Source organism: Perna viridis, chromosome 2 (genome assembly GCF_037379345.1).
Source record: "Perna viridis isolate PV_CMFRI_1.1 ecotype Kerala chromosome 2, ASM3737934v1, whole genome shotgun sequence".
Taxonomy (NCBI): Eukaryota; Metazoa; Mollusca; class Bivalvia; order Mytilida; family Mytilidae; genus Perna; species Perna viridis.
In genome coordinates this window covers 9,832,745-9,858,483 of record NC_142446.1, presented here as the reverse complement: position 1 = coordinate 9,858,483, position 25,739 = coordinate 9,832,745, and the positions used below count along the sequence as shown (strand labels likewise).

The 25,739-nt window shown below is 32.0% G+C and overlaps 1 protein-coding gene across 1 annotated transcript; it reads left to right on the top strand.

Moving 5' to 3' along the window:
- Positions 1-302: 302 nt before the first annotated feature.
- LOC148623577 (protein phosphatase 1 regulatory subunit 14C-like) lies at positions 303-25,333 on the top strand. Its single transcript, XM_088565492.1, has 4 exons — positions 303-599; positions 14,648-14,734; positions 20,804-20,845; positions 22,673-25,333. The coding sequence occupies exons 1-4, from the start codon at positions 324-326 to the stop codon at positions 22,712-22,714; spliced, it is 447 nt and encodes a 148-aa protein (XP_088421618.1). The 5' UTR covers positions 303-323; the 3' UTR covers positions 22,715-25,333.
- Positions 25,334-25,739: the final 406 nt, after the last annotated feature.

Below are 25,739 nucleotides of genomic sequence, written 5' to 3'. Positions count from 1 at the left end.
GAGCCAATCAAGATACAAGTACATATGGTTTACATAAAATGTTGGTCAAGTATTATTGCACTGTTTTTCGTTCCATCCAATAATCTGTATTCTTTGCTTACTTTGATAAACATTGCGGATTAATGAGTAAACAGTTCTGAAATAGTTCTTTTTAGAAGTTTATAAGTGTAAGAGGAAACTTAATCCAAACTTCCAAAGACGTATGTGGTATCTCTTTGAGATCATTTGAATTGAACCATTGGATTGTTTAAAAATATCCTAATTGTTCATGTACTGTTTCTAGGTTCCAACAACAAAAAAAGACGGTCGGTTTCCACAAAGTAATGGCTACGTACACAACAGCCTCATATCCCACACAAATGGATAATTTTAGATCTAGCGGACAGTCAAATAAGTGTGAAACAACCAGGCAGAGTTCAACTGAGTCGAATTCACCGAGAGGACATGTAAAAATTATTAGCAACAGGGAAGAAGAAAAAGAAAAACGACAGAAGTATTTGACGGCACGTTATGGCCAACACCAGATGACGTTAATAAGGAAACGGTTAGCTGTGGAGGACTGGCTGTATGAACAGTTAAGGGTTTTGCATGGTTGTAAGGTAATTCGTGCATAATTTTTATTTATTACAATCTTTATATACTTTTTGTAGTGTGAAAGGACTAATGCCTTTTTACTGGTTAAAAGGGTGCTACAAATTATACATGAAACTAGGAGTAGGAGGAAAACTCAAGAAATATGCACTGACCGATGACTTTTCCTAAAACAACGAAAGTATGCAGTCTGTATCATTGGTTTAATCATGCATATGGAGTTTTCATCTCTATACATTATTTAAAAAATGGCAGTAGACGAGAGTTCTGCTATATGGGAGAGTTCGCCAAATCTCATTAGTGATGTCATATTTACTATATAATTTGCATATCAATAAATGTCAAATTGATTGACAAATAAACAGCTAAATAAACAATTGACAATGTCATGATTAGAATCCCAATTTTCAAAACTTTATAACTTTGTTATTTTATATCCAAAATGTTTTATTTAGAAAAAATAATATTTTGTATGGGAATTTATAGAACTTGAGATAAAGGATAGTACAGACACTGTGAAGTTGGCCTCATATCTTGACCTACACTTAGAGATCAATGGTAAAGGAAAACTATTGACCAAACTTTACGACAGACGTGGTGACTTTTCATTCAGAATTTTCCTATTTTCTTTCATCTCGGGCAACATCCCTTCAGCACCTGCATTTGGAGTTTTCATATCACAACTCATATGTTATGCCAGAGCTTGCCGTTACTACGCCGACATTGTATCGCACTTGACTTCTTACAATTAGGCTTCTGGAACAGTGTTATGTTGCTACATGATAGAAGTCATCACTACAGAAGCTTTATGGTCGTCATAATGAATTCATGGATCAATTTGGTGTATCCATCAGCACCATGAAAACTATATATATAGAAGGTTCTGAAAAATTCCCAACGATGTTAGAACTCAAATTTGCGAAGCAAATTTTTGTCGTTCCCTTTGCGGGACTCGAACTCGTACCGCTGTGACATCTATGGCAACACCGCCTGCACTAAGTCCAGCGCCCTAGACCACTAGGCCAGCTAGGCTATAAAATATAGCTTTCGCTGGCCGGGTGATTCCTCATCGTAGGATTAATCTAGGGCTGTAACTTAGTACACGATGTATGGTAGTATGGGACAGTTCATCTAGGTGTTATTATGTAGGATAGAGGATCAAATTAATGATGCATGTCACAACAAATCAGTATTATACAACCTCTCAGAATGTGACGACTCTATTCTCTACACTGCTCCATCGGATCAAATTGATACAGGGAAGATAACGAAAGCTATATTTTATAGCCTAGCTGGCTGAGTGGTCTAGGGCGCTGGACTTAGTGCAGGCGGTGTTGCCATAGATGTCACAGCAGTACGAGTTCGAGTCCTGCGGAGGGAACGACAAAAATTTGCTTTGCAAATTTGACAGTTCTAACATTGTTGGGAATTTTTCAGACCCTTCTATAAGTTTAAGTTATCTTCCCTGTATCAATTTGATCCGATGGAACAGTGTAGAGAATAGAGTCGTCACATTCTGAGCGTTGTATATATATAAGAGACGTTGTATATATATAAGAGACCACATTGTAAATTACATGTGATGACATGGTGTTGATCCACAAAAATGTACATGTAGGGCATTTGTGGTACTGTACATTTTATTGGTACATGTATAGATCTGTAGTGGATTTCACTAAAAGTCATAAATCCTGTCAATAAAATGGATGAATACATGTACATTGTGATGAAAAAGCTCACCATAAATTTTACACTTACGACTTTTTGTGTTGAATACACCAAATGCACATCCCAGAATTAACCATGGATGTCCTTGAGGATAAGTGTATTGATCTCAATGATATTGAATCACAAGGTGTTATTCCATGAAGGAAAGGCTGGGATTGTTTTTGGGTTTGTGAATTTATCTGTTTTATAATTAAGGGCTGAAAAAATCCAGATGGTTGGGCAATACATGTATTATATAGGAATACTTCAAAAGGATTTTGTGAGTTATGACTGGATCTGTTCAGTAATGAGAGACAATAATGGCCAGAAAAAAGCATTCTCCTTATGTTCGGACAATAAATTGATTGTGTATGGATCTCTTTGAAATTGTATTTTCCTTACTCTGTCAGTGATTTCGAAAGGCATTGTCCATAGGCCCATTAAAGTGGAAAATAGCCCATTAAAATCTTGGATATACAAATTGAATTATTTGTAAAAAATGCTGAAAATGGACCATTTGAAGGAAATTTTATTTTAGAAAGCTGCACTGTACCTCAAAAGGAAGGTCTTTCGAAATTCATACAGGGGTGCATTACATATACAAATGTATAAAATGCCATGCAAGACAAAACAAGGGAATTAAGTGTAAGTCTGGAAGGATCAGGCTTACTGATATTGGGAAAAACCCAAAACATGCTTGTAAAAAAAACACTGATTTGACAACATTATTTCACTCATGGATGATTTCTGTCTTTAAAAAGACCACTGCATGTATTTGATCTCTGTATCACTGGATTTGTTCAGAAAAATTTTAATAGAATGTTAGAAAAATTAGGTTTTTGACAGTGGTACAGTGTACATGTATTTGCCCTTGAAATGTTTATTTTCAGTGCATTTCAAATAAATTATAACTCAATTTACCAGTATGAAATAGAAAAATTGTCTTTTTTCCTGATGGTGCAAATACACAATGTAGTCAGATTACACTTTCAAAATTAACAAGCAATTTTGTATGGTTCGTTTTAGATATTACCTAATATGACCAACCAGTTAGTACTACTCGGCCATTTCCACCACACTAAAAAATAACCTCGGATACAGAAAGGAGAATTTCTTCTTGAAAAATTTGCTGTGATTATAGTCATATGCATCTCAAAGTAGTTCTATCCACCAGGTGGTGCTGAAAAAATTGGTTAGATTTCATTAGAAATAAAAAACAATAACTCTGTCAAGAATTTTGGCGTGAAGTGAGGAGCTAGGAAAAAAAATAATGGTAAACATTTCAACCAGTAAAACTAAAATTTTAGAATCAGACTGGTCAAATTTCGGACAGATTCTTCTGCCTAGTCCCTCTGAGGTTTTTCTTTTGTGTAACTAGAAAGGCTGAGGAACTCCGATTGTATGACCAACTTGTCAGAGTTGCCTGTATCCTGAAACACATACCATCTACAAATGTCCAATTGCAAATTGAAAGTTTTTTTGTCACTTTATTCTTATCAGAAGCTTTTCTTTGTCTAACATTCCCAATAAGAGTTGTATCTGGTTTGAATTACATTGTCATTGTATGTGTCCATACCTATCCCAACTGTTCAGGTCGTATTAAGCTGCACCCTAAGAACATTTTATTGCATACATGTACATGAGCAGTATTTCCAGAACCATATAACATATTTTAATGAAACTTATAGGAAAATACTTTGTATGATATTTATATGTAAATTAATGGATTCAAATAATGTCAGGCCAGATCAGTGCTGCAGTATTAATATGATTTACAGTGTAAGTATACTGGAGGCTTGGGTCACCCGTATTCTCATTGTGAGTTTGTATTCAGTATTTCTAGTTGTACGTGTACATGTATCTCTGTCTTGTTTTTTGATGGGACGTACCGGTACATGTACATTTGTATTATGGTATACTGATGTCCATCTCCCAGTCCGTCAGTCATTTCACACTTTGCACAATAAGTGAATGCTGCCACCCACCAGCTTTTTAATACTTTGGTGAATTGTTTCTGTTTATTGTGAGCTCCCTTTTCAATTTTTATAAATTCTGATTTTCAATTTTTGAGTTATGGGACTTAATTCATTCAAAAATGGGATGATTTTTTTTGTTTTTCGGACTAAGATGGTAGAAACCTTTGGCCAAGTCTGGATGTAAATTATTTCTCTACACATTTCAGGAAAATTAAGATTTTATTCTCTAAAATCAAGAAGAATTAATTTGAACATTTCTATTTGAAGGAAATTCTTATATCTGATAAGTACATGTATAAGTACATTTGTTTTTTGTTTATTTTTTGTGTACATATACATGTACAAGTATCATACCATTTTAAAATAAGCATTTTCAAGTAAAAAATAGTAATCTCATGAATAAAGAAAGACCTCTTTCATCATCAAAGTAATCATATTGATAACCAAATCATTTTAACTCAATGGATTTTAGTAGAACAGTTGGAAACCCTTTTCAACTTGGGTATTTGACCTTGATTTCAAGATGTAGAACTAAATTCTGAATATTTGTCTTGATTTAATAAAGGAGAATATGTTTGGTTTAAATCCTATATTTTGTAGTTTATGTACATTGTATGTTATGCATGGATCTGAATGTATGAACATGAATGAATGTAAATTTAAATGCTGTATAAGTCAATAGTCAATACCTGTAGAATAAAACTACAGAATGGACTACTAAAATATGGTTAGTCTACCATTTTAACATTTTTACATGGTACATGTACATGTATATGAATTTAATAAGGGATAGGCGTTGCCTACAAAAATAAGGAGTGGGAACTTCACCATACTTTTAATTTCATTTTCTTCTTAAGAGCAGCTCCAGCAGTTAAGTTGATCTGATTCACAATTAGTACATGCAGTTCTCCATGGATGACAGGAATACTGTACACATAACCAGTGATGTAAACCAATTTTATATGTTGTATTAAAAAATTAACATGATTTCCCAACCTGTTTTAGAAAAGTTGTTGTTCAATAAAAAAAAAAACTATCAGAGCTTTATTTTTTTTCCATGACAGATTAGGTTCATAAACAGCCAGTGTAACAAGCGAGAAACATACATGGAACTGTACCAAACATTTTATTCATTTCTTTTACATGTAATTAGAATTTTATTTCAAAAGGCTGTGATTTTGATAAAAAAAACTCTAGACTATCAGAAAAGATGAAGTTTATTTTACTGAAACATAATCTTTAACTAAACATATTTGTTTGTTTTTGTAAAGAAACTACTAATTTTTGTCCATGAGGACAGTCAATTTTTGTTACTTCTAGGACATGTCTTCATTGGTATTTTAGGGAACCTTAAGAGAAATAAAGATACACAATGTACATGTATTAACCGTACTGCAGTGCTTGCTATGATGCACAGAACACTTGAAAAATGTGTTCTTAGTAGGTTCAGTCAAAATATTTTTATACGACCAAAAAAAACCCATTATGGGCATATTATGGTATGATGTTGTTATCATAATCATCCTAGTTGGAGTCCACTTAACTTTCATTAATTTACAATAACTTGAGTAAAACTTATTTGATATTTGTGAAATATTAACACATTGTTCCCAGGGACATGATGGAGGGACCTATATTTCCCAGGGACATGGTGGAGGGACCTACAGTTCCTAGGGATATGCTTGAGGGACTTATAGTTTCTAGGGACATGGTGGAGGGACCTATAGGTTACAGACCACCAATTCAACCAATGAGCATTTGGAACGTACGCAAAAATAGTCCTACGCAGAAATTACCCCTGTTCCTCATAGTGCTGTGAAAAAAGTTCTCATCTTATTTAAAAAATTTAAACAGTTTCTGAAAGGAAAAACATTTCTGTACATTTTATAGGTGCATTTTGCTTCTTGTGATGTGAAGCCTAATCTCCATAATGATTTTTAAATATACCCCTATCTTGTGAAAACACTGGGATTTCCCATGCTATTTATAGACCCTTCACTTCCGGTGACCAGTACTGCACTGCAAGTCTGCTAACCCCACATGCCATTCTGAGGATTGTGAGCTGACATATGTAGAATCATGCTGATATATAGTCCTCTGCAGGTTAAAGTTAAGGTAAAGTCCAGAGAAGCCATTGAATATTGTGAAATTAGCATAGAAGCCTATGGAAAGTGGAATTAGTGGTTTTTAGCCTATAGTTTCTGGAGGATTTTGCCCTGCTCACTTTGAAAATAAGAGCTAGAAGGAGAAAATGGGTGTTATAATTTGAATTGGAAGAAAAAGTTGAATAAAATTTTAATGATTCAGATTTCAATGTGTTCCTTATGAAATTCTATTTTAACAGATGTTATTTACAGGATCAACTTATCTTTCATCATTTTGGAGTTGAAGGGGTACAAAATTTTGACATGTCCATAAAAAAATCAACTCTTTATATTTTTGGTCCAATTTCATTTTTTTTTGCTCACCTGTCCCAAAGCACAATGTGAGCTATTGCCATCACTTGGTGTCTGTCATCTTAAACTATTTTTCAAAACTCTTCTCCTCTGAAACTATTGAACCAATTACATGTGGAACCAAACTTGGTATAAATGTTCCATAGGATATTGTGCATTGAATTGTGGTTATAATTTTTGATCTGTTGAAAAATATGACAGCTGCTTCTAAAAATAGAACATAGGGGTCAGATGTTTTGCATATACATGTATCTCAAAAACTGTTAGGTTTAGACAATTCTGATATGGGGGTAAAAGTGTTCAGCATGATGAGATCTATCTTTGGTCAAATTTGTGTGTTAATCTTTTTAACCATGTTGAAGTTATTGCTCTTTTTTCACTGTTTTATTGATATTAATTTTAAAAAAATTCTCTACAGAAACTACTGGACAGAATTGAATCAAAATTGATATGTTTTTTCCTTAGGTATGAGAATTAGATATTCTTATCCGAGAAAAAACAAGACAGCTTTTACAAAAATAGAATGTTGCTTATAGAGCCATGTGAGCTATTCATGCTCTTTAGAGCCTCTAGTTTATTTTTGTCAGATTTTGTTTATTGGCTTCCTCATGAAAATTCCTGCCTATGTTTTCCTATCAAGTTAGCATCTCTTACAGGTTCTTACTTCTAGGGATTGAAGGCAAAGGTCTTTGATTAGCGCCCTTAAAGCATAATTTTTTTTTGCTTGATTGTGACAAAACCAATTGTTGTGTCAATAATGAACTGTAAGTCCCTTTTCTTGAGTGTGTCAAAAACTAATATTTGTCTATGTCTGCCCCAAGTTGAGTTCAACATGATGTGGTTGTATCATCCTGCACTCCCTAAAGCTCTTTATTTTACATAGTTTGATGGGTCAGTATTTGGTCAGTACATAACATTTGGCAGATCAGTGACTTTATGATTACTGGTATTTATCTACAAATTATCTCGTTTGTACATTTTTTATCAGAAATGATGAGAGAGGTTACTGATAATTATTTTATACTTGTACATGCAGGGGTAACAGCTGGTAGCCCAGACCTTATTATTATTTAATATTTTCTATATGTCCAACTAAATTTTAAAAAAATTAAACAAGACATGTATAGGTAATCTAAGGAACAGTAACTCTATAAATGTTGTTCAGTGGTAGCCAAATATTTACAGATAAAGTTATGACATGGTCATGTAAACTATAAAAATATTTACGCTTTCTGTTCCTATATCTCACCAATCTGACTACTTATCTATTATTAAAGGAAATACTGGTGGCAGATTGCCATGATATGTGAGGATTCCTTGGTTTCTGGGATATAAGGGTTGTCCTAGATTTCCATGTAACAGGGAGAGGTATATAAATGTCAGTGTATACAAACAATGCTACTATTTTATGTATTTATTTAGGACATCTTCATAGGAAGTACCTTGTCACTTTATAGCCATTAATTGACATGATTTATAAAGGTGAATTGGAATGTATTTTCCTGTTCAAAGGTTACTCATATTCTGCAACAGCTTTCCTGTAAAGGAAAGCTACATAAAAGAAATCTGCAGTAATATAAAGTATATTGATCCATCTTGAATGGCATGTCTGGTCTACTTACTACCGATCGAGAGACTGTAGAATTAGTAGCTTTAAGGTTTCTAGACCTAGGACACATATACATGTATATTTACATAAGAATGTCACTATATTTATTATTTCAATATTTTACTGTAAACTGAAAGACTCTGTAGAGTTTTATTTGCATACTTCATTGTGCATTTCTTAGCTTTCTCCCAAAATGTGCATTTTTTGGTGATTCTAGAAATTTTCATAGGACAGTAAACAATTTTTGGTCTTATAATGGTATTACCTTGTTGACTGCCTTAATTGTAGTTTATTATAACAAAAACATGAGTAAAAATTGTCTTCTTTTTGAAATTTTAACACGTAGTTTTTGGGAACATGGTGGAGGTCCATATAGCTTTGGGAGGTTTTTTGGAAATAGGGGAAAAAGTGGGAAAATATGTGTTATAATTAGAATTAATAGAAAAAGCTTATTGTTGATCCAATTGATATGATTCAGATGTCAATTATGTTTTGATAATTTTTTACAGGGTGGACTTATTGTCAACTATTTTTGATTTAAAGGTTTACAGAATTTGACCTGCCCCCCCCCCACCCCCCCCACCCCAAAAAAAAAAAAAAAAAAACACTTTTGGTCAAATTTTGAAAATTCTTTAAAATTGGATTCCTTATGAAAATCACTGACTGCATTTTTCAGTCAGATTTCAGGTATCTCTTACTGTTTTTGAGTCATAACTTGTCAAAGGAAATTGACTTTTAAATGAAATTTTTGGTTTAATTCTGAAATTTTTTATTTATTTTTAAATTTTGTGCTATGTAGTGTCCAAATCAATTGTTGTGTCCATAATGAAAGAACTTATGCTTAAGTGTGTCAATAACTAATACTGTGTCCAGACTTGCCCCAACTGTTCAGAATTCCACAACTGCAGTCATTTCATGCTGCTCTACATGAAGCTCTGTATTTGAAAAATACACAGGCAAGGGAAATTGGTATTTGCCTACTTTTCCTTTGAGACCTGCAGATGGTCCTCCAAGTCTTATGGGCAAATACATTTAATGTAGTAAACGAACCAGAAGTACATAGAAAAATCTAAATATTTTTTATCTATGCAATATTTTTTATCAATCTAACATTGAGAGGCCCTCAAAAGAGGGAGAGGTTGACATATACTTAACCATAAAATGTACATTTGTTGTGCATTTTTTTTTTTGGAAAAAAAACAAAACCATACTTTCCACTTTGAGTAAAAAGAAAAATATATTGAGAAGTATGTACACAGTATTGATTACAATCATTTTTCAGTAAAATTATAGTAGTATTGACAATTCTATGTGTAGATGTATGCATCCTATATCTGGGAAAGGACAGTAAAGAATTCAATAGTTTAAAAGAACTTGCCATTATATTTGTTTTGATTCATTGTGATAACGGAATTTAAAATTTTGAGATCAATAGAAATTTCTTTATCACTATGAAAATATCACTATCATTGTTTTATTAGCTGGAAAAAAATACTTAATTTACAAAAAGTGGAAATTCAGCAAAAGAATAGACTGTTATAAAGATGATATAAGTGCAGTGTTGTTGAGACACTTGCAGTAAAATAATATCAACTTACGATACTTGTACATCTTTACTCAGTGCTTCTCACAAGTTACATCCCAGCTCTTCAAATTGAACTCTAATTTCTAAGTTCTGAACCGTTTACAAATATGAAAAATGACACATGAGTCATTATAAGTTATGACACTATTACACATGCATGTGTCATCCTATCTCAGTACCACACTGGGTTTTGATCACAGAAGTTTATTGCTGATTTCTTTTTTATACTGGAATAATGACATTAAACCCAATAACATACATGTTGATCATACATACATATCATATGGTTTCATACTTGTAGCCATATATATCATATGGTTTCATACTTGTAGCCATACATATCATATGGTTTCATACTTGTAGCCGTACATATCATATGGTTTCATACTTGTAGCCATACATATCATATGGTTTCATACTTGTAGCCGTACATATCATATGGTTTCATACTTGGAATGAATACCACACAATTGTTTTCCATTACCATTTTTAAAATTGCTTTTCCCTTGATGGGAAGTCTGAAAATATTGACAGTGCAGCTAAGCTAAACATTAAACATTAAAAATCAATAACAAAATGTGTATGTAAATGAACAAGAAGCAAACGATACTATCAACAGGAAAGGGCCTCTTGAAAGAAATAAAATAAATGAAAAAAAATGCTACCTCACTGTACCTACATTTGTAGTAGGCATTTAATTTATTTTGTACATGTAATTTTTCTTACGGAAAAGTAACATGAAAAGGGCAGTGAGTACTATCAGACAAAAATGATTTCATGGAAAATACTATATCACCTGATACATGTAAAAATAATATTTTATATAGTTTGCATCCCATTGTCTTTCCATTCAATGAAAGGTTTAGGAGGAGTTTCACCCATGAGGTTCAAAATATATGAACTTTTATCGAAAGTTCTCCCTTTTGCAGGCATACGTAGTCATAATTTTACTGCATCGTACATACATTCAAATGTAATGCAGTATGAGAGGGCTAGCACAAACAAAACATTGGAAAAAAGTCATGATATATGCATAGCCAGTCCTACCCATCACACCATATTTTTTTTGTGGGGGTATAGCGAACAAATTAAGAAAGCTTTTGACTGATCTAAAAATTCACATTATTTTACATTTGATTAAATTTCCAATCCATTTAATATACGAACACAATACTGACTGTGCCTTTTTTCAGACTCTTTTTTGTTTTTGCCAAAAGTGTGATTGTTGGAATAGAGGCGGTTAAGTTTGACAAAAATGAATGTACAACCATTAAAAAACTTATCATTTCTATTGCTATCACTTTCTTTGTGTCATGTTTTTAGAATATAGAATTGTAAATCTTATCGACTTATGTGAAGCAAATTATGATCTGTGTATGGAAGCCTACATTGGCCACTCTTTTTTTTTATTAAAAAAAAAATCAAGATAATAAGTTGAAAATTCAAGATGAAAAAAAGGAGTGGCCAATAGTGGCCTTGGTATGTGTGTATTCATTGGTATTATTTTTGGGTTTTTGATCCTTTAGGATCAAAGTACCTTAAGTCACCGGTATATCACTGGAACTTCACTACTAATCTGAACACTACACAAAAACATAGTCCAAATGTAATTCTTTGATGTCATTCAATACCTCTTTTATAACAGGCAAATATGTTTCTTGCCGTTTATCAGCTGAAAAATATTTTTTTATTTATGCAAATTAAAATTAAGATCTAGTCTTCACATCATCTCAAGATTTGAGTGCCTCCTTTTTTGCCTTTGAAAGATATTTAATAATAAATATACATTTAGTGAATTTTTTTCTTGCAGTATTGTGACTGGAAGGATAAAATGTGTTAAATATTTTTATTTTAATACACTTATAAGTCAAATTAACAGTCCTATCATTAATATTTTACCATTTATAAACTGGAAGTGAAGAGCAGTGATTTCAAACAAGTAAAGTTGGCGGGAAAATTCAAATTTATTAAAATGTCTAGTTTTGAAAATTTTGTGTTAGGGAAATTCTTTTCTGAAGCTGATAGTGGTTTTATTTAAGTATAATTGTTATGTATGATAAATACTCTGTCAATAAAGCTTTTGCATTTACAATGCACATTAACTTTTGGATAAATTTAAAATTGGGGAAAAACATGAAATGGAACAAAATTTATAAATGTGTGTGAAGTTGCACCAGTAGTATAGATTGACTTTCAGTTTATACATATTAAAAAAGACAGTTCTTAATAGTATTTAAAATGCAATGTATGATCACAATTTTTTGAACATCATACAAACTTTGAAATTTTGTTCATGCTACAATTTTCACAAGAATCAAAAACTGCTACGGCTATCAGCACTTTGATTTATTTTATTTTATCACTTCAAAACCCCAACCAACAAGATTGAGACCACCTTGTCAGTCTGTCATTCCGTCCGATTATCTCGGCTCCCAATGGAAGAGTTTGTTTCAGAATTTGGTGTGGCTTTATAAAGATAGGGCATAAGAAGTAAAGGATTTTGGTTGATCTCCGATATCAACTTCCTGTTCGAGTTTGGCATGTGTAGAGCAAAACAACACTTGTAGTTTTTTTTTTTTTGGGGGGGGGGAAGGGATGAAGGGAATAGGACCAGAGCATGGCCTTCCGTTTCATAGAAAAAGTGATAATATAAAAATAGGTCAAAAATAAAAAATCAAACATTTATTTCTAGCAACTGATATAAATCAAATAATGGGGAAAATGAGGTTCATGTTAGCAAAGGCTCATATATTTAAATGAATGCATGTACACTGTTTATTGAATTTATGTAACTCTCTGTCTTGCTTTTGTTTGTTTGTTTGTTGGGGTTTAACGCCCGAGCAGCAATATTTCAGCTATATTCAGGCGATTTCTCTGTCTTGCATGTAACAGCATGAGAGAAAAACTTGTTAAGTTAGGCCCCCCAGTCATCCAGCCAAGTAAATTAAAAAATATATATAATTGATTGATAAAATGACTGGTGAATTACCAAAACTTACCTTTATGGACCCTCTCCTTTTTGCCTCTCAATATCACGTTACATCATCACATAGGTCTTGGTACTGTGACGCCAAGAAAACAATTTTTAACAAGGCCAATGCATCGACCCTCTGGCACTGAAAGGAGTACTACTTTTCTCGTTCACAGAACTTGTTAAATTAACTGACAGCTTTGCAAAAATGATTGGCTTTCCTGTCTTAGAAACGCTATGCTACAATTTGAATAATACAATCAGATTTTTTATTGGAGAAAGATGCATAAGTACATGCAACTTTTTGCGAACTTTTCCTTGAATATTGTACATGTATGCAGCAGAGAAAAAATAAAAGGAATGCATTGCAGACAGGTGCATTTAATACATGTAGTAATGTAATACCCCACTCAACAAGAGGGTGATATATGAAATCATTGTGCATCTGTCTAAATTTTATTGCAATTATCTCAATTCTCATTTGATGAATTGATTTTGAATTTGGTATTAGGTTTTATGTAGATGAGACATGCGTCAGTAGTTGCCATCTGATATAAACTAACTTTTTCACTTTTCGTAACAAAATTGGGCTCCCACTGGAAGGATTGATTTCAAATTGGGTTTGTGGCTTTATATAGATGGTGCATTTATGTACAAATTGTAAGATATTTTGGATGGTGTCCCATGTTAATTTCTTGTACAAGTGGAGGTTTACCAAGCATGACAGTGCATGTAACATCAAGTCAGCACTGAGCCAAAATTTGCCAGTGGCATTACTATTACTGACTCTGTTATGCTAGTCTAACAAAGAAGTTTTAATTTTAATACCCCCCCTCATATAAAGTTTGGATGGGTATTTAGATTTCACTCTGTCTGTCTGTCTGTCCCCCATCTCTCTGCCTGTCAGAACTATTTTTTAAGCAACTTGCAGCATTGTTATGAAAATTTGTGGGATTGTGATATATCCACATGGAGATGTGCATACTGTCAGGAAATTATGTTTGGACAAAAATTATAGCAATGATTGCTGTTGAACTTAAGCGTTTTTCAGTAAAACAAGCAAGTCACAGGATTGTAATGAAACTTACTTGGCTGTTAAATAACTATATTAGAATGTGCATATTGACAGAAATTATTGAAAAGATGACTGTTGAAACTTAAGCATTTTTCAGCAAAACTTAGTCTGATGCATTGTCCACAACTCCTCCTTAACAAATTGCAGGATTGAACTGAAACTTATTGGAGTGTTAAATTACCATGTGGAGATGTGCATATTGTCAGGAATTAGTTATTGTATTGTCCACAAAAAAATAGTAACGGTACTTATTGCCATTTGGAGTTAGGTGTTTTAGAAATGGCAGGTAGTAATGTGTCAAAAGTGTTTTGTCTATCCACCATAAAAATTGTTTCCAATATGAATCATATGTCCACATTGGCTCCTTAATGTATGGGTTCAATAGGCTGTGGGGGTATTAGTCATATTATGGGCAATGTCTAGTTAGTTCAATTTACTTTCTCTTATTTTCATATGACTGCTAAATATTTGCAGTTGTATGATGCTGCATGTATTGTGCTGGGGTTATTTCAGTTTTGTACATAACCATTTGATTTCCATACAGTGTTCTCTTTAAGTGTTTTAATGATTTTTTAAGCTTTCTGGTAATATTCTGTAAGAGTACATTAGTTTATCCTTTTTATATTTTGTACATATACATAATAGTCTAAATGAACAAAATATTTTGTTTATTTTAGGTGGACACAGATGATCATAACTGTGAGTTAGATTTAGAGGAAGTTCTGAATTTAGATTCAGATCAAGAAAGAAGAACTTATATACAGGTAATTATCTTACCTCATGAACATTGAATAGATGTTTGTCTTATCTTAGAATAAGGCTTTAAAACATGAATGTGTGAAAACAGGATTTTTATTCCAATATCTCTTAAGGTCTTTCAGTCTTTTTTACAAGTTAATATTTGGACTTTGGACATACTTTGTAACTTCAGGTGTAAAAAATCTCCATAATTTATCCGCAGTAGTAGTCCAGTAATGTTATTTTACACTCAGAAGGTGAAAGTGAAGTGACCTGAAAGTAATGTTTAATTGTAATGACTTAATTTTCATAACAATATCATTATTTTGATCATTATTTTGATATTGTTGTGAAAATCAAGTCATTTTTATTCAGGTGTAAGGATCTTCTTTTAGTAGAAACGCACAGGTACTGAAAATACTGTTTTTATTTAGCCTTATTAAGTTTACATACAAATGAGAATCTATTATACAGTAACAGCAAAGTAAATGTCATTTGTAAATGCATTTCTCATTTTGCTACAAAATGTTTCTAGCATTTTCTCTAATGACAACACGAGATTTAAATCTCCCTGATATCTTTGAATTGGACTTGAGTTAGTTTAAAGTGTGTAGAATTCCATAAGGAAATGTTTAGTTACACTCAGTTGTATAGCCCAGTAACATCCCAGTGTATGGGATTTGTAAAGACATGTTTCTAGTCATTCAGAATCCTAGAAATTTACTAGTACATGGATGAGGTCTTACATTTGTATATCCTCTGTCAAGCTGACCAATCAAATTGCAGATTCAATTGGCACATTTTACTAATCCCTGTATCTCTTGTCTCATTCTACTTATTACTTCTGAAGATTTTGTTATAGAACTATCAGTCACTGTTTTTAGAGTTTTTTTAACCTAATATTTCGTTTTTTTAATTTTGGTATGTGAACTTCAGATTTTACAATATTGACCATGGTTATTACTGTCTACTTTGTCAGCTACAAATGTATGAAGTAGTATTGTAGTTGAGTCAGAACAATGATACCAACATTGTTTTACATAATGCTGTTTATTCCTCTTTAAGCTGCTGACTGTAAGAGAACACCAATGGGACACTGTCATTAGTTAACATTTTCCTGGTTAGGTTGGTTACCTTTCCTTAATGTAGGCATTCATTGAGTATACATTAGAAATTCTTAAAGTCCTAATCAGTTAGATTTCCATGCTCTTTTGCTTGTATATTTTAACAAACTTTAATTTAATATGGCACCCAGTTTTGATATTCTATATTGTGTGTACATGTTTAAAATTTCTGGAAAGCTTGCTATGAAGTGGTTTATTTAAACAGTACGATTAACTTGGTCACTAACTCTTTATAAATCATATACCTTTTAAACAGTCTAACAAACTGGTCAAGGCCTAGTAGTAAAAATGGTTGTCTTACTCAATGTTATAGTGTGAGCAAAACAGTTGAACTAAATGTAAATGTATTAGAGTTTTATTAACTCTTTCCTACATAATGACACCTTTTGAAGTCCTTTCTTTTGAAACCCCCTTTACCTAGGGCCGATAGTGAGCCTTAGCCATGGATTTCCCAGCTTATTTGATCTGAAAGGCCTTCAGCCAAAAAATTGACTATTTTTCAGGGCAGTTTGGGACCTAAAAGAAGTCCTGCAGGATGGTCCCAGAGGGGTGTGTGCTCTAAATCAAAAAAATATATTTGATCGAATTTTTAGGCTTTTTGGCATTGCTGTAAGGCTTTAAGATTTTGTTGTCAGCAAGGGGCTTCCACCCTCTTTGAACCCTTTTGTTTAAAGAATTTTAAAGGTTTCTGACCTTACCAGTTTTTTTACTAAATTAAAAAAAACCATTTATAGCCAATTTTTAGTGAAAAATTGTCAAAAAGTTGATTATTCTGCCCTTTGAGACCACTGCTGATGTGCTGCCCCCATGTTAATCATGAACTAGTCTCCTGAACCTGTTTTCTGCAGACACTTTGCCTGTTAATACTTCCACCAAGTTTGATCTTTTTTGGACTAAATTTGAATGATCTAGAACATTTCGAATTTTTTATTGGAATCATTTGTGTAAAAAAAATAAACACATCAGGCAAATCTCGTGAAGGAAAGGGTTAGTTTAAACTGCCCTAAACATTGGTTATTTCACATAACTTTAGAATAAAATTGCATTTTATGTCCAAACTTTAATGCGTGTTTCAACTTGTAATCCTAATGATTTTAGGAAAGTATTTACTAGTAATGGGACACAGATTAAGTTGAACTTTCTGTCATTTTTGTTTTTTTTTGTCTCATTTTTTCCATAGCTACATGTTGGATACTTGAATTGTAGATGCTGGCATTTTAAACTGACCTGACTTACATGAATGTAATTAAGTTATGTTAAGTGAATTATAGATCTTCATGAACATCAAGATGGTTTAATTGATATTTATATAGTCATCAATTATTTTGTTATTATTTTGTGTTTCTATGATATCATCTAAATATTTTAAGTTATCTTTATAAGTTACTACCAGATGATAATACTGTTATGTATGCATATAAGATTTATATTAGTTTGGATACTACAAGTATTATCAGTAAACACTTTATCCCTGTAATGTCAACATGATTTTTTTATGAGCCTTAAATTTTAGGGTTATCATGCATTATGTATTAGTTGATGCAGGGATTTTGATACCCATAATTTGTTTCCGAAAACAGTCAGCATTATTTTCTCAAAATCATGAAAAATTCTACAGAGTACCCCAGACCATTAGGTTGCAAAAGACCACATTTTCTTTCCAAATCCATCAAGATGAACACATTTTGAACAAAATCACTGGTTGATAGTTCTTCATAAAATTTCACAAGGTCCAATGCTACCAAAGGAAAGTTGGGAATGATTTAAGGGGTTATGACCCAAACCACATAGCAATTAGAGGCCTAAAGGGACCATAAAACAAACAAGCAATTTGTAAAATTTTAATAAAACTTTTTCAATTGATTTAATTCTAAATCTTGCATTCTTGGGCTTCTTTGAAATGCTTTATCTGTACTTTTAGATTTTTGATTTTGGACCTGGTTTTTAAAACTTTATTTTGTTTGAACACAAATTGATTCTTACAGTATATTGTTAACCTAATTTTTAAATTGGTCTAAAAGTTTAAAACTGTACTTTTTTGGTTTCAACTTATATTCATTTCTTTGGTTTTTTTATATTGTGATTCTTACCATGTACAATTTATTCATTTTATAAAGAGTTATAGGCCCAGTTTTCAAGATACTCCAAATGAGATCACTAATTAAAGTTTAAATAAATTTAATCCTAATCAAAACTAACAGTTGTACCAAACTTAAGTATAGGTGCCCATATTTGCCTTCACAGTTCAGTTTTTGAGCTCTATATTGTATCAAGCTGCAGCTGGAATATATTTTACTTGCTTAAACATAAAAAATCGTAATGTGTCTGATTTGAAATTTCGTGGAATTTAGGTTGTCCTTTTGCATGTCTAGGTATGATATTTCCATCTTTTGAAACTTCTTCTAACACCTTCTTATGGCCCTGCTATAAATTTGATTATGAATACATATAATGATGATTGATTAATCAATACATGTACAGGTGTATTTAAGAATCATGTAAATATTAAAAGAGATTAATGTAGGTGAGAGGTAGCAATGAAACAATACTTATTTAATGAAAGTTAAATTAATCAGTCAATGGATTCAACTGAAAAATAATTCCCACTGTTTTTTTTTTTTTACTACTAAAACCAGTCTTCATTACTTTTAATCTTTCTCAAACCACTATCTGTATCGGGAAATATTGAACTCATTTAAGCTATTCAGAAAGTTCACATAAAAAATATTGCATGAAGCTTAGGTGAACTTGTGTTGATTTCTCACCTAAACTTGAGATCATGTAGAGGGGTTTAAATTTGGCTTTAGAAAGAAATTGTTTTCATAAATAATCAAAACAAATTGTCATGTCATGTTTGATTCACTTTTATGCTTTACTATTAGTAATACATAGTCATCTTTTTTTAAACAAAATTCAGAAATACTTCTTAGTGTGAATTGATGATCAGTTTTATTAAATAGGTATTTATAAAATTAGAATGCATGCTCCTGAGGGTATATGTTACTATTATGTAAAATGTTTTGTGATGTCATCCAAAATAAAAGTAGGGTAACTTTTTCTACCATGTTTAAATTACTTCACTGTTAGCCCAATAAAAATAAGCCAGATAATAAAACTACATTGTTGAAAGCAATTTATGTGTAGAAATGCACTCTTACAAAGCAACTCATTTAATGTGTAAAACAGGTGCTTGTATACAGTAAGTGTTTTAACAGGAACAAGAAAGGTTATAGTTTGAATACATTGGCTTTATTAATTGGCATTTCTTCTGCTGTATAAGAATGTCTCATTTAGGTGGTATACCAGTTACTGGAGCATTGTGTTGCACAAGATGACCAGTTTAGTTTAGAGATTTTATATTTATTTATAAAGGAGGTTTTTTATTTACCTACACATATCCTCCCTGAACATTCTTTGAGCTATTATTTCCATCATTTCCTAAACAAAGTATACTATAATACCAACTTATCTGCTGTATTTTTGCTACCATCAAAAGATCACATGCTTGATATGAGTGAACATTTTTTTAGATATTTTTAAGTTATTAATCAAACTCATAAATAATGACTTTTTATGATTTAAAAACATGGACTACCTAGCTGCTTTAACACATGTCAATAAGTGGCCCATGTGACAGTTTTACAGATGACAATGTAGGTGTAAAGATAACCTAATTGAATTTAACCTATGACCTTTGAATCATTGGTAGTCTGGTTTCAGTGTGTCAGGAAGCTAATTAAAAAATCTCCCATGCATGTACAGGACTTTGAAAACTGGTCACCTTGTGCAACACATTGCTCCAGTAAATGGGCTACCACCTTTATTGGAGTCAGGATTTAGTCCATGAGTTGTTTCTGATAACTAATTTTTTTTTCTCTTTTTTAATGTCAACTGAAAGTCACTATACTGTTGTTTGTTCGTATATCCTGCTCAGTCAACTTTATGTGAACTGTAGAAAGAATGTTCATGTGTTTGTTTCTGCAATATAAAAACACTTTCATGAATAATTCATTTTATTGATTCATACCAGGTTTTATTTCTCAATTGTGCAATATAACACAATTGTCCTAAGCCTCCATCTGTTAAATAGCACCCGCCCAATGATAATTCAGCTAGATCTGTACAATTTCAAAATCAATAACTAGGCCATATGTTACCTAAGTATATTTGTGTACAAGTTGTGTAATAATTAGGTGTGGGTAATTGATTTAATGATTTGAAGTTTTATGTTTATGATGCTTTGCTACAAGAACAAATGATTATTATTGGTTTATCTCTTGTTTACACAAATCATATTTATTGGATATATGGATTTATCTTCCAGATTTTTATCAAAATTACTAGTGTGAATTCCATCCAAGGGACCAAACTCTCATTACATGAACATGAGCATTTTTGAAGATAGAAAAGCAAGAGAATCTGGTTCTTACTAGATTTCAATCATTACATCAACATCATCTTCCTTTGAACTTACAATTGACATGAAACAAAATAACATGTTGTGAATCATGTACATTTATCTCTGAAAGAGCCAATATTAGTGGCTGGGAATTTCCAAAATGCTGTGTGTGTGTACAAGTGAAGTAATTATTTATAGGTTCTCCTACATTCTCTCAACTTTAACTATGGAGGGTGGAGAAATCTTGAAATCTCTGAAAGCATTGGAGGACAGTCTGTTTCTCCCATGAAATCTATTGAAAACTTGGAAATATAAAATGGTGGGAAAACTCTTGCACAAATTTAATCACCGCGTAAATATTTAAAAAGTCCCATGCATTTTTAATCACCAGCTTAGAATGGGAGAAAAAAATAGAAAACATAAAAAACTCTTGATATGTCATGCAAACTTTTTCTTAACAAACTCATAGGAGTAAAAATGATGTTTCATTGATTTATAGTATTTGTAACTGACAAAAACAAAGAATTCATATTGATTCACAGTGTTAGTGATGATTATTATTATTATTACAGAGTGAAGTAAAGACAGCCACACAGTCTCAAGAGAATATAAATGTAAGTACCAGGTGCTGTTTTCTGCTGCTTCATTTGTCACTGTTTTTAAAAAAAAAATCATAATGTTCAACACCTTTATCATAAGGACTAATCATGATCTACTTTGAATTAACTAATAAGAGCGTATATGTTTTTGTTTTAGGGTTAACAGTTCCTCTTCCTAGATATCTAAGTTTGTTTAAATGGTTGGGTTTGACCTGTTCCTCTTCCTAGATATCTAAGTGTGTTTAAATGGTTTGGTTTGACCTGTTCTCTTCCTAGATATCTAAGTGTGTATAAATGGTTGTGTGTGACCTGCTCCTCTTCCTAGATATCTAAGTGTGTTTAAATGGTTTGTTTGACCTGTTCTCTTCCTAGATATCTAAGTGTGTATAAATGGTTGTGTGTGACCTGCTCCTCTTCCTAGATATCTAAGTGTGTATAAATGGTTGGGTTTGACCTGTTCCTCTTCCTAGATATCTAAATATGTATAAATGGTTGGGTTTGACCTGCTCCTCTTCCTAGATATCTAAGTGTGTTTAAATGGTTGGGTTTGACCTGTTCCTCTTCCTAGATATCTAAGTGTGTATAAATGGTTGTGTGTGACCTGCTCCTCTTCCTAGATATCTAAGTGTGTATAAATGGTTGGGTTTGACCTGTTCCTCTTCTAATATATCTAAGTGTGTATAAATGGTTGGGTTTGACCTGTTCCTCTTCCTAGATATCTAAGTGTGTATAAATGGTTGGGTTTGACCTGTTCCTCTTCCTAGATATCTAAGTTTGTATAAATGGTTGGGTTTGACCTGTTCCTTTTCTAATATATCTAAGTTTATAAATGGTTGGGTTTGACCTGTTCCTCTTCCTAGATATCTAAGTGTGTATAAATGGTTGGGTTTGACCTGTTCCTCTTCCTAGATATCTAAATGTGTATAAATGGTTAGGTTTGACCTGCTCCTCTTCCTAGATATCTAAGTGTGTATAAATGGTTGGGTTTGACCTGTTCCTCTTCCTAGGTATCCAAGTGTATATAAATGGTTGGGTTTGACCTGTTTCTCTTCCTAGATATCTAAGTGTGTTTAAATGGTTGGGTTTGACCTGTTCTCTTCCTAGATATCTAAGTGTGTATAAATGGTTGGGTTTGACCAGCCTATCTTCCTAGATATCTAAGTGTGTTTTTTTTATTAGATCTTCAACATAGAATCCTACCAGTGAATGTTGAAACGGTGGTATTTCAAAACTGCTCAGAAATTTGAACTTAAATTACTTACTGTATGTCACCTCCATATTTTTTTAGGTAAAAGATAACAGTTCCTGTATTTTGCATGCATATTGTGAAAATAAATGTAAATGGAAAATTTACATATGCAATTTGCAATCTACCTACTCGATATTTTAACAAATAAATAAATAAAAGACATTAAAAGTAGAGATTTTGACTATTTTGTAACTTTTTTAAATATGAAAAAAAATGTCGACTTCTCTGATTATAAGGTGTTGGTAGTTACTCAAGGTATTTCAGCATGTAACAAGTGGTAAAAGAAAAAGATCAATTACATTTAGTCTTCAAGAATTTTACTTTGATGTGTTATATTTACAAAACTGAATATGAAAGGGTTGAAGGATGACCAAATTGAAAAAGTTCGCTGATCAATCTTCCCTTCATTGACATAATGTGAATATTATTTGTCACTGATGGCAGTACTTTATTATAGAAAAATGTATGATTTTGTATTAATAACATTATTTGATCTGTATTAAAGTATGAGCTGTTTAGATTTTTCTTTTACTACAACAGCTTGTAATGATAAAGAGTGCTCTTATGCATGATTGCATTTTTTATAATTGTAGATATTTATAGAAGAACTCCTGCGAAAGGCTGCGACATTGTAAATACTGCCTCAGTGTGAATGCATTGGAACAACAGGCTGGATTACTTGGGAACCAGAGCATGTGACATTATGATCTCTTTTCATGGATTGAGTTAGTGTGTTTATTGGCAGTTTTATAAACTGTTAGAAGTTTATTTAGTCATACTAGTCATAGAGTGATAGATAGCAAGTCTCTGTAATAACTTCATTTTTACAAATTTCTTCTGGAATAATAAGAACCATGACATTGAAGATGTGCACTTTAAATCCTGGTGTGAAGAAATATCAGTACTATGGTTCTAGAAGGTGTTTTTGAAAAAGTATTTGGATAAGTTCTCAAAAAGTTTTTTTAAAGCTTTTTTTTTGGTTTTTACTATGAATTTTAGGATACTGTATTTCCAATTAAAAAAGGCAATTATGTATCAAAAATGAATAAAACTCTGAAGTATATCTCAGGATGGCATTGTTGAGGAAACCTCTTACTCCGTCCTCTTGGAAAGTGTGTGTGTGTGTGTATGTCATGAATGTGCCAATTAATTGTTTTGAAATGTTTTAAGGAGTGCTTGTTTGTTGTGCACTTTTTGTAGGCTCATATTTTTTTAATATGACACTACCATTTTTTCAAATCATTTCATATTAGATATATAACTTGTGTTGTTTTTAGATGGAGAGTGAATATAACATTGTGGTGTTTAGGGTTTGTGCCAAATTTTTGTGTTTTGTTGAATGGAGTCGATTTGTCAGAAATCCTTCTTTTGTTAAGATTTAATTCTTTCTCAGGAAGAACTTAAGTAAGACTTCTATACTCCTTAGAACTCATTAGCTGGTGTATAGGCTCTGTGACATATTGTGTAGTAAAACATATTTAAATGATTATTGTACTTTGAAACATTTTAGTCTTTTGTAATACTATTAATCATTTTACTAAATGTATTGTCCTGGATTCATTTGTTCCATTGGCAGTTCCAGAGGGTGTTCTAAGCATTGAAAATATTTGGTTTAATTTTGAGTATTACTGGGGAGAGGAATGACAAATAATTGTTTGAAATCTTGACCCCCCTCCTCCCCTGATACATAGTTATAGGAAGGTACCACTCAAGAAAAAGTACATTGTACATTAAAAAGTCTTAAAATGAAGCTTTTTGACAAGTATTTAAAAAAATGTCTATATCAAACTTAAATGTTCTTTAGTTGTCCTGAACTGTTTTGGATTCAACCTCTGTTGTCATATCAAGCTGCACTCTGCAAAGGATTTTTTATACAGGTTGATTAATCTTTTTCACAGTATTCACTGTTGACAGATGACTAGAATAGAAACCTTGTTTAACTAAAACACACACAAATTCATATTGAAATGATGCTATTTTCTTTTCATTGGCCGAAGAATGAATGTATTGCAAGAAAATTAGGTAAAAAAGACAAAAATGGCAAGATCTGTTCTTTTTTTTACCAATAATCCTGCATTATATATTTATTACAAATAAGTGTTGTCAAAAGAGCACCACCTGATACTGTTTTGGAGTTTAAAATTGATGATTCAGTTGTATGTGTTTCATACTGTTTTACGTTTCGTCCATCAGTCAATTTCAATTTTCATATTTGTTAATGCATTTATTTTTATATGCAATATTAAGTAGTATGATGGAACTGGTTTCCTATACTTTGCTAGACCTGTTTAGGTGTGTTTACTCTAGTCACTCGTTTATATATAGGTTTGTGACATTAAGGACTAGAAAGACTTTTTCATTTTTATGACTGTTCAGACTAGCAGTACCTGTTTTAATCAGGTGGACAAAAGTCTACACACATTTCTTTTTAATTGTGAAGGGTTAGGTATGTTTCAGTATGTATTTACTGGTATTAATTATATGTACATTTTTAATGATTTATTGTATTTAAAAGATGCTATGGAAGTTCACTGGAAACAGTGTTAAAGGGGAGACTACTAAGATTATAGAACTTAAGTTGACCTCCATAGTTTACTTTCTAAACTCTTTTTTGTTTTATCTGCTACATTAGGGTGTTATATAGAAGAAATAACTGTATTCATACTTAGCTTGAACCTTTTTCTAAATTTTGTTTGCTGTTCTTGAAGAAGAAATGCAAGAAATCTGTTTCAATCAAAGCTACAAGACTACCGGTACATCCAATTGATTGCTCATTCTTTGTATTTGTTTTAGATGAACAAAGAAGTGAGAGGGCACAACTTTAAATTGGTTGTATGGTGCTGATTTGAAAAATTGCTGCTGCATATATAATTTTTTTAGTACTGGATTATAATACAAATGTTTCAAAAATATCCTTTAAATCAATGGGAGTAGGAAGAAACAAGTTTTTAAAAGAAACAAAGTACTTTGCACAATTTTGAATTATATCATCAGCAAATTGTAGTTTTGATTTTTAATCATATGAATGTTGTTTGTCTAAAATATGTGCAAGAAGGAGAAATTAATTTTTGTGGCCTCATTTACAAGTATGCAAAATTAAGAATTTCGACAGTATTGAACTTAAGCAATAATACTAAGTGTCATATGTGTGATATTTTGACTGCCACAATTTGTTTGAATTTGTAATTAAGTAATACATATACAATGCTGCTGTAAATATTTTGGGGTATTTTTATTAAACATCTGAGTACGGAGTGTTGTCTTGTTTTCATGAACTGAAATCTACTTCACATGAATTAATTTCTGTTCTTTTAAATATCTGATATAGTGTAGCCATTAAAAGGAAATGGAATATCTCTGGTATAGATCTGGCCGTTAAAAGGGAAAAATAGAATCTACAACGATAACGAGTTGATTATGGATTTTCTCACAGAGTGAAATAAATTTTAGTTTTGATCGCGAGGCTTACCGAGCTATTCAAACTATAAAATTTGTTTCAGGAGATGTGAGGAATTCATAATCAACAAGCTTTGAGTGTAGATTCTGTTTCTCTAATGCCCTGAAAAGTTAAAAAATACCCAAAAATGAAAAGTGCTCGAAAACGTTAAGATTCCGATTCGTAAGAAACATGTTGAGGTCACACGAACGCAAACATTTCAA